This window comes from Hippocampus comes, unplaced genomic scaffold, assembly GCF_001891065.2.
Source record: "Hippocampus comes isolate QL1 unplaced genomic scaffold, H_comes_QL1_v1.1 scaffold187, whole genome shotgun sequence".
Taxonomy (NCBI): Eukaryota; Metazoa; Chordata; class Actinopteri; order Syngnathiformes; family Syngnathidae; genus Hippocampus; species Hippocampus comes.
This window is the reverse complement of record NW_017828852.1, coordinates 271,843-282,071: the sequence shown is the minus strand read 5'-3', so window position 1 is coordinate 282,071 and position 10,229 is coordinate 271,843. Positions and strand designations below refer to the sequence as shown.

The 10,229-nt window shown below is 40.0% G+C and overlaps 1 protein-coding gene across 1 annotated transcript in view; it reads right to left on the bottom strand.

Annotated features, from left to right (window-relative positions):
• Nucleotides 1-6,319: 6,319 nt before the first annotated feature.
• aoc2 (amine oxidase copper containing 2) overlaps nt 6,320-10,229 on the bottom strand; it is a 15,619-nt gene continuing 11,709 nt past the window's right edge. The window contains exons 3-5 of the mRNA XM_019858646.1: nt 9,519-9,685; nt 6,822-6,954; nt 6,320-6,705 (exon numbers count right to left, since the gene is read on the bottom strand). Of these exons, the coding sequence (XP_019714205.1) occupies nt 6,421-6,705; nt 6,822-6,954; nt 9,519-9,685 (585 nt within the window). The 3' untranslated portion in view covers nt 6,320-6,420. The remainder of the gene's footprint in view (nt 6,706-6,821; nt 6,955-9,518; nt 9,686-10,229) is intronic.

Here is a 10,229-nt window from a genome sequence, read left to right as displayed (position 1 = left end):
AAGAGAGAGAGAGAGAGAGAGAGAGAGAGAGAGAGAGAGAGAGAGAGAGAGAGAGAGAGAGAGAGAGAGAGAGAGAGAGAGAGAGAGAGAGAGCTCTACAGGTATATATATCTATGTCTAGATCTAGATATAGATATATATAAAACATGCATGGCAGGCTGATTGAACACTCCAAATTGTCCCTAGGTGTGGGTGTGAGCGCAAATGGTTGTTCGTTTCTGTGTGCCCTGCGATTGGCTGGTAACCGGTTCAGGGTGTCCCGGGCCTACTGCCCGAAGACAGCTGGGATAGGCTCCAGCACCCCCGCGACCCTAGTGAGGATGAAGCGGTTCGGAAAATGAATGGATATATATATGTGTGTGTGTGTGTGTGTGTGTTTTTAATTTTTTTTTTTTTTTTTTAATGATGCTGTTTAATTGTTTTTTTGTGACTTCATTTTGGGGGCAAAACAGGGCAGGTTTTTATCTTTTTCTTTTTTTTTTTTTTTACCTTTTTAAGACTTTGTTTTCTTTCTGCTCCATTTCATTCACGATTGGAGAAGATTTGTATTTACAGGTATATTGTGTTGATGTTTCTTCTTCTATAAATGAATAAAATAAACGAAGGACCCCGTGGCCCTAGTAAGGATAAAGCGAATCGGAAAATAAATGAAGGAAATGAAAAAATGAAAATGAGCTAATGGTGCTTGGTCATATCTTCCATTTTTCATGTTTTTTAAATGTTTAAATGAGCGGTGTCATTCAAATCAAACAGAGTCTTGTTTCTCATGTCATATGGAAAAATATTGATCAAAGTTGTCTTTTTTTTATTAAAAACCCCAGTTTGTTCTTGACCAGTTGTCATAACAGCTAACAGAGTATCATGTACACTTGAGCAAAACCTTTCACATTAGGACTGATTTACAACCCTGTGATTGAAAACATGTTCCTTGAATTTGATTAATAGTAAAAAATAAGTATTATTTCAATTAAATTTAACATTTAACTTTTATATTTCATTGAAAGCATTTAGTGTTTTCAGATGTCTTTGTACAACTATGAAAGATATTTCGCCAAACAACAAAATATGTGATGTGCCAAGTAAAATATCAAATAGGCTACAGTTAAGGGGTTTAGCTGTCAATGCATCAAATTTTACGCTGCTTTTATTGTTTGTTTTTTTTTTGAAAGCATAAAAAAATAATACATTAACAATATGCTTCGCGATTGGCCGGTAGGCCGCTGACTGGTCCCAAGTCGATCGCGAGGCGTGACGGGGGGAACCCGCCCCCCCACCACCAAAAAAAAACAAAAAAAAAACATTTGCGTGTCTGTGTGTGTGTTATTAATATGATATACTCTTGTATTAGTGCACACTGCACCCTTAGCATCCAATCAGTCTCACTTTCACAAAAAGTATTGAAAGAATAAAATAAAATTAAAAAACAGGTCTCCTTTAACCTACGGTCGTGCGTGACCTGCATCACTGGAAGTTGTTCGCGGTCAGAACTATCGCGCTATATCTTTTATTGTCCTTATTATTCTAATTCAGAGTTTGTTTCGTGTACAATTCACTGAGGGCAGTGGCAAAGTATGGGAATCTGGAGGGCAGAGAGAAGCATTTTAAAATGGTACAGTGAGCTACGATCGTTAACACGCTGCAAAAGTGCGTCCCATGCCTCCGCATCAGGTCTCGACAAAGGTAGGCAGTGATTTCTTTTTCACAAACTCACAAGTTCTTGTGTCTAGTTTATTTTTCTGTTTCGTTCATCTTAGGGGCCATTATGGCTGTTGCTCATCATGGAATGCTTTTGTGAGTGCGTGCGAATGAACGCGTGTGCGTTAACGGGTCGATCGTGGGAGGGTGGTTGATCGAAAAGCAGATCTTCCGTCAAAAAGGTTGGCCCCCCCTGCTATACAGCTATCATCTTACATATTATATAAACTGGCGTAGCCAACAGAAACAGCTTTATTTATGTTTTATTTAGTTAAGAAAGAGTGCCCGTGAATGGTAATCTCACAAATATGATTCATGTGGTTGTAGGATTTACAAATATCAGGACCCATCATTGCATGTAATGTAAATGTCATGATGTGCTTGTTTAAAAGTAGATTGTATTGCGTCGGAGGGCATTGTATTGAAACTTGAAGTAAAATGCTCTAACGGTTGAAGGCTGACAGGAAAGAGATAAAAACATGACTCATAATTTCCCCAATTTAATAGGAACTATATGTCCCACATACGGCGATTCCCTTGGAATGAGAAAACAGCCTTCTACAGCTGAGACTGTCTTTCTCTGAAACTTTACACAGAAAGGTTATATAAGCATGTGCTTTTATCATTCGGGGCTCTTTTTGCTCCTAGACGCCCATTAGCTTCCTTCCCAGATCAAGCAGGGTGCGTAGATGCTTTGACAAAAGATATCCCATTCCTTTTTGCATTTTGTTTTAGATGAGAGATTGAGAGATTAGGAAAATATGCTTGTGTTGTAGTAGGGAAAGCCAAATCGGCAGCTTGTTTTGCCTCGTTCCAAAATGTCTTCGTAAATTAGATTGTAGTAGATCAAAGCGAACTGATCACTCGGCTATCGACCCAAAAAGGGCCAATTTGCTTTTTTAAGGTTTACACCCTTTCTTTCGAACACATCGAGGATTGTAACACTTATTTATCATCAGGACTTTTGTCAGTTTAGCCTTCTGAGGGATTCCATCTTTGCCTAGAAGTGAGTAGAATTACGGTATTTTTTTTTTTTAAAGCGATTATTGAATTGTCATTTAATTTTCCTTTTATTAGGTTGCTATTTTTATGACTTTTAACAATATCTATGTATTGCTGCCTTGCTATTAAAGCTCTTATTTTAAACTTTCTTCTATTTTTGTCATGCTTATCAAATTTCTCCACTTTGATTTTTTTCGTGAACAAGCAGTACAGGTACACCCATTCCACCATTGAGGGGAGGTGCCCTAGAGGGATAAGCCATCCATCCATTTTCCAGTCCGCTTATCCTCACAAGGGTTGCGGGGTGTGGTGGAGCCTATCCCAGCTGCCTTTGTGCAGTAGGCAGGGTACACCCTGAACTGTTTGCCAGCCAATCGCAGGGCACACATAGACAAACCATTTGCGCTCACAATCACCGCTAGGGACAAATTAGAGTTTTCCATCAACCTGTGTTACATGTTTTTGGAATGTAGGAGGAAACTGGGGTACCCAGAGAAAACCCATGCAGCCACAAGGAGAATATGCAAACTCCACACAGGAAGGCCGGAGCCGGAATCAAACCCTGAACCTCTGCAATGTGAGGCCGATGTGCCTAGCGGCTAGAAGGATAATAATTGTTTTAAATCTAAATTCAAGCAAAGGCTGTGCCGTTACTTTGCACAACTAAAAAGAATATGACACACACATGACAATTAATGTCAGACACCAGGATGTTAACCATTTGCCTTTTTGTTGCATGTCTTGGAGTGCCTGTTTATTTGAACTGCTGCAGTTTTTCTTCACCAGTGGACTTTCATCGAAGCACAGCTTCATTCATCTACTAATAAGCGCACACACACACACAAATGCCTTTTTTTTTTTTTTTTTTTTTTTTTGCAGGAGCAGGGTGGGTGAGGCGAATAATCATGTGTCCCAACCTGTTTAATTAAACATTAACATATAATTCAATGAGACCATCAAATCTTTGTTTCTTGTTGGTGACCAACTAGAAAACTGTAAAGAAATAGTAAAAAAAAAAAAGTAAATTATTCTATTCTGTGTAGAGATCTTGTGGAGGTCTTTATAGCGCACCCTCATTTGCAAAACTATCAGCAACCTACCACATAGCCTTTTCCAACGAGGTCGCTAAATATTTCTGCATCAACTTTGGTCCGTGTTGCATCTTTGTCAATAACTTTACATGTGAAAATACAGGAGGAAAATGGCACTGACTACGTCTCTCCCGAAGTGGAAAAGTGAAGGTACAACGGTGGAGTAATTACATCTCTGCAGACTCAGAGTTAATCTTGACTATCACTATGTGAACAACTCTGTCACTTATTGTTCAATATTGTAAAATGCAAAAAGATACAGATTTGTCATCATACTTTGAAGTGGCATGGCCCGTGTAATCATAGTATCTGTCTTATAACTAGTACCGGTAGGTCAAATGTTTGATTCTGGGTTCACCTCAGAAGCAACCTTGAGAAAGACAATTTGGAGGCATGTGCCTGACACTGTGTCCTCACTATGCATGATCTACTGTACATGTGACGTGTAACAATCCCTTTGAGATGCTTGAATGTAGAAGGTCAGATGAAAATTCAGAGAATGGAGCTCTACTGGGAATTCTGCATTAAGTCTTGACATTAGAATGACATTCTAAGCAGGATTAAAGTGAGGGAGTAAATATTGAAAAGCTCGCTAGACAGTACTTAGATCTTAAACAAAAGTGTACCTCCATCTTTAAACACTCTATGGTGGTAGAGAACGAGACAAAGAGTCAAACACTGCATACAGTGAACAGCACATCGTTATCGTAGCTGTCATTCAAAGCCACATACAAACAAATGTGCAAGCACTGAAAAGACAATAAAAAAATGCATTATATTTGTGCCTTTTGACCAGCCATTTTTATTGTGTGGACCCAACACACTACAGATAAGACACATTGGTGAGATCCATTTATGCTTACTATTAGTGATATAATTCATGTAATTCTTTTCTACTGCTTACTCCATTTAGGTTCACAAGTAGGCTGGAGCCAAAGGCCTATGCTTGCAGACTGCTCAACGTGTTTTGGGGGCTGCCGGAGTAACCAGAGAAAACCTAACTTGTGGAAATGTACATTCAAGTACAGCATATCGAATGGCATGTGACACATTCAATGCAAATTAAAATAATACCTTTAAAATACAAACAGCATGCTTCACAAAATTAGTCTAACTCTGCTGTTAACTCAGCAATCACTTTTTTGCATGTTTAACTCCATTATTATCACACCATTCTTTTTCGCGTAATTAGAAAAGACAGACTCGACACAAACCTGACAATCACTTTTTGTGTGCAGGTTAAAAAACCAAGTGAGCATGGCAAAACACAATATAGACCCACCGTATTTTCCACACTATAAGGCACACCTAAAAGCATTCAATTATCCCAAAAGCTGACAGTGCATATCCTATGCGCCTTATATATATATATATATATATATATATATAGGAATAGGAATCAATTCTAACCTCAAAGGGCCCTACCCGATACTTATTGACATGTTCATTTGCCAACACACACTCAAACAGATGAGATCTGCGCAGCCATTATGAAACGAAGATAATACCAAAAGCAGAGTTAACTACTGACTAAACAAAGGAAGAAGGAGACAAGCAAGACTTATAAGGAAATTTAGCCCCTTGTGGATGTAAGCCCACAAGGTTTGTGTGCCTTTTTGTTGAATTGTCTTCATAAGTTTTGTCTTTCATTTATTGTTTTGTAATGCTATCTGTATTTATATGTTTCACGTCCATGTTTGTGACCAGTTTTCATGTTTTTTTTTTTACAGTTGCAGCAGTTGTGAAGGCTCTATATCAGCGGTCCCCAAACTTTTTCCTGTGAGGGCCGCATAAGCTTTCGCTTCTGTGATGTGGGGGCCGGGGTCAGTCTGGAACAGAAAAAGGGTGGCCGCAAGAGTACGGAAATGTAAAAATGGATTGTTTTCCAGAAACCCACACAAAATGAAGCCGCCTCTTGACAGATGAGACTGATAGACGTTTCTTTGCGCTGAAAGAAACAAAAACATCGTTTGTCCACTTTGGGTTAAATACCCCGCATTCTATTTTTCTCTTACTGAACCTTTTCGCCATGATCCCGTTCTCTGAGAGAGGGGCCGGTTTCGGATTTTTTTTTTCTGGCGTTGCCAGATAACGGCACAGAAATATGCACCAAATGTCACCTTATTGTATCTGTGTTTATGAAATAGTTAAAATCCTCGGTGGTATTTTCAGGGGGCCGGACCAAATGCGGGGGCGGGCCGGATCCGGCCCGCGGGCCGTAGTTTGGGGACCACTGCTCTATATAAATAAAGCTGTATTGTATTGTATTCACTTTAGCATAGCTCCATTTAGTGGAGACATAGCACAACCGCAGCCACTATTGTAGCTTCTATTCTATGCGCCTTATAATGCAGAGGACCCTACATATGAAAACAGTTTTAAAATATAATCTGAAGCACCTTATAGTGCAGAAAATATGGTAATAAAAAACTCATCTGTGTGTATAACAAGCGTGTGTGCGTGTGTGTGTGTGTGTGTGTGTGTGTGTGTGTGTGTGTGTGTGTGTGTGTGTGTGTGTGTGTGTGTGTGTGTGTGTGCGCGCGTGTGTGTATATATGTGGGTTTTTATTGGATGATGTATCACAACTACCCCAAAAATGTACAATGTACAAGTACTCTAGGTCTTTTTCTGCTCAGTCCTCAAACTTCATGACTGTTTCAAAGCCATTGTATGTGAAGGGTTCCAGCACAGGGCTGCAGGTCTCTTGAGCAAGGCAGCCCATCCTGTTGTTTTCACAGGTATCTTCACTGCCTGGACTGAAGTACACCCCATCAGCAGAGTGAATGGAAGGGTCTTCATCAAAGTAGTTATGGGGTCGCAGCAAGACACCCCCACCATTTCCCACAGAAACAGTGTTTGGGATATCTTCGGCATGCGGGATGTGGAGAAATCCAGTGGTCACCCAGGCAACTAAATCCTACAATAAACATTCAAACAAATAGGCAGATATGTCTGGGAACAAAAGCAGAGCTGCATACTTAATGCCTTAGGTGTACATTTCAATCAGAATTTGTGGCTTCGGTCACAATGTACCTCATCTTCAATGTTTTCATTGTCTTCGATGTACTTGCTGAAGTCAACTGCTGGGTTCCATATATTGTTTTGATTGTATAAACTGCTGCTAGTCTTCTCCAAGTCTTTATACTTAGTGATGGCAACTTTATACCTGCTCACAAAGGAGAAGAGAATCAGGGAAAATTGGGAAAGTGGAAATGGGAGGGACAAACAGAATCTCTGCCACAGAGCAAATCAACAAATGCAATGCAAAATAATCTAGATTTAAAAAAATACAGTGTATGAAATTTAATAAATGACATATTTCTAGGAATAATGATAACGCACTGTTATTTGTCTTTTTTTTTAACAAATGTGTTTCTGGCATAGTATTTCACAAATGTATTATGTACAGTTCTATTATTGTCATGATCCTGTCCTGTTTGTGTTCCGGTCTCTGGCGGGAATGGAGGGCGTTCCCCCATAGCCGAACCTGTCACAAATCTCGTTATCCCTCTGCCTCGGAACGTTCAGCCACATAAAAAATTTACTGTTGGATTATTCAGCGGCAGCCCGGTGGTCCAGTGGTTCACGCCTCGACCTCACAGTGCAAAGGTTCAATTCCGGCCTCCCTGTGTAGAGTTTGCATGTTCTCCCTGGGCCTGTGTGGGTTTTCTCCGGGTACTCTGGTTTCCTCCCACATTCCAAATAAAACATGCATGGTAGGCTGATTGAACACTCAAAATTGTCCCAAGGTGTGAGTGTAAGCGTGAATGGTTGTTTGTCTCTGTGTGCCAAGCGATTGGCTGGCAACCGGTTCAGGGTGTCTCCGGCCTACTGCCCGAAGACAGTTGGGAGAGGCTCCAGCGCCCCGCGCGAGCGACCCTTGTGAGGATAAGCGGAATGGAAAATGGATGTAAGGATGGATGGATTATTCAGCCTTGCTCATGACTCGAGTTTCCAAGTCCCTGTATTTTCTAGACGCTCATGACTTTACCTCGTACTTCTCACTTCACATTTTTCTAATATTTTCAAGTCAGTAATTCCCGTTTAAAGTATTATTCTCGGTTTGTATTAAACAGCACGTGTAGTGGGTTTCCTTGTCCTTTGGTGACAAGCAATTTACGTTTACATTTGTCCTTGCCTTTTGCAAGTGTTTTTGGTTTGTCTCCTTTTATCCTGGTTCTTTGTTTCCAGCGTCTTTGGTTGTACTTTGTCTTGCATTTTGATAAATCTTGTCATCTTGTCAACTCTTATCTGTGTCTACGCTTTTGTAAGCCGATTCTGTTCCGGAGTACTCAGGAACTCCTGACAATTATTATACTATTTTTCACTGATACAGTATATCACGTTGTGAATCTTTAGGCAGTCTATGTTATAGTTATATCACTGTTTAAAAAGAGAGTCTATGAAAACAGACATTTTGGTAATTGGCCTACATAGGTATTTTCTTTACTATTTTGACAAATTATTTTGACAATTACGTGTGCACAACTCTACAGTGGCAACCCAAACAAAAGGGTTTGATTCCAGCTGCGGCATTCCTGTGTGGAGTTTGCATGTTCTCCCTGTGTATTGTGTGGGTTTTCTGTGGGTACTCCAGTTCCCTCCAACATTCCAAAAACATGCGTGGCAGGTTAATGGAACACTCTAAATCAGGGGTGTCAAACATACGGCCCGCGGGTCGGATCCGGCCCGCAAAGGAGTTTAATCCGGCCCGCGAGATGATTATGTAAAGCATGGTGTCAAACATACGGCCCGCGGGCCGGAACCGGCCCGCAAGGAGGTTCAATTAGGCCCGCAGGATAATTTAAAAGTGAAAAAAATGCATTAAAGACAGAATTAATATTTTTAATAAGGTGCAATTCATTGAGTATCCGCAAGGGGACACTGTTTTGATCAGAGAAGAAGACAACAGCAGCCTCAGTCCGTGACTGTGACAGACCCATGACAGCAGACGCTATCAATAGCACTCTCACATTTACACATTTAATAGCACTCTCCTTAGTTTGTAAGATTACATTTAGATTTTATATGCACGTGTAAATGGTTTAAAACTTCCTTTCTTTATGAATCTCGTTTAATCTTAAAGTGCATTACTATATTTTTCAATATCAATTACTTGTTAATGTTTGTACAATCAGTGGGATCATTTGCAATGCATATATGTGAATGATAAAAGTAAATTGCACATTTGTCGAAGGAAATGTAAGGTGCTTCATGAAATATTTTGTAAAAGATATGTTCATTAAATTTCAACATTTTCCTAATGTTCTTGTGCTTCTTTATACCAAAACAAAGGAAAGACATTGTTTTGGTTATTTATAGCAAAGTATGGTATCATTTTAATGGTCCGGCCCACTTGACATCTACCGAGGCCGTATGTGGCCCACCATGTGAAATGAGTTTGACACCCCTGCTCTAAATTGTCCCTAGGTGAGGTGTGAGTGTGAGCGCGGATGGTTGTTTGTCTATGTGTGCCCTGCGATTGTCTGGCAACCGGTTCAGGGTGTCCCCCGCCTTCTGCCCAAAGACAGCTGGGAGAGGCTCCAGTATGCCCCGCGACACTTGTGAGGATAAGTGGATCAGAAAATGGATGGCTGGAGATGTACATCATTTTTTAAACTGTATTTGAAAAAAACATGTGAAACACGTTATAAATTAGCATTCTCTTTCCTCATAGTATGAGTTTCAGATTATAAATATAAAGATTTTGTTGAAGCTGTTTGGTCTCACCTGGCCCAGGACATGGCTCGTTCCTCTCTCTCACTCTCTGGGAGATGGTCTCCAGTGAAACTTATTACTTGGAGTCTATAGGAACGCTGATGACCCCAAGCGTTGGTTTTGTTGCTTGCAATGTGTAGATACCGAGGAGTTTTTGTGCCATGACGCAGAGCTGCCTCCTGCAGAGGTGGCCAAATTAGTCCATCAGACATGATCAAATCTGTTTGGCTTTGAGTATTACATTTGATTTCTGGAAATTGTCTCTGAGTGTGGGAATAATTTTATTAAATACACATACAACATTTATGACAAAAACATCTTTTGACTTGTCCAAGAAGTACATATAAAGCCTGTAACCAGTATTATTACCAGTGGCGGACCCCGAGGGCCAGCAAGGCCTTCTCTGCTGGCCTAAACATTCTCAGAAAAGTTTCTGAGAATAACATAAATTTTATTTTATTTTATTTTCATAAATATGTTAACAAAATTATTCTCTGTATTCTTTATGTCATATTATTTCCACTTAGTTGAGTGGCTTTCAATGTTATTTTAAATAACATTGAAAGCCACTCAAAAAATAACTTATGGTAGAGTTTTTAGTTTTTAACCAATCATATTTCAGCTAGCTTGTGTTGCCAGGTTTATTAAACTTGCTCGGGGCCTTCAGATTAAACAGAGCAGGCCCCTGTGCGCTGTAAATGAACGGGCAACGCCAGGGTTTAA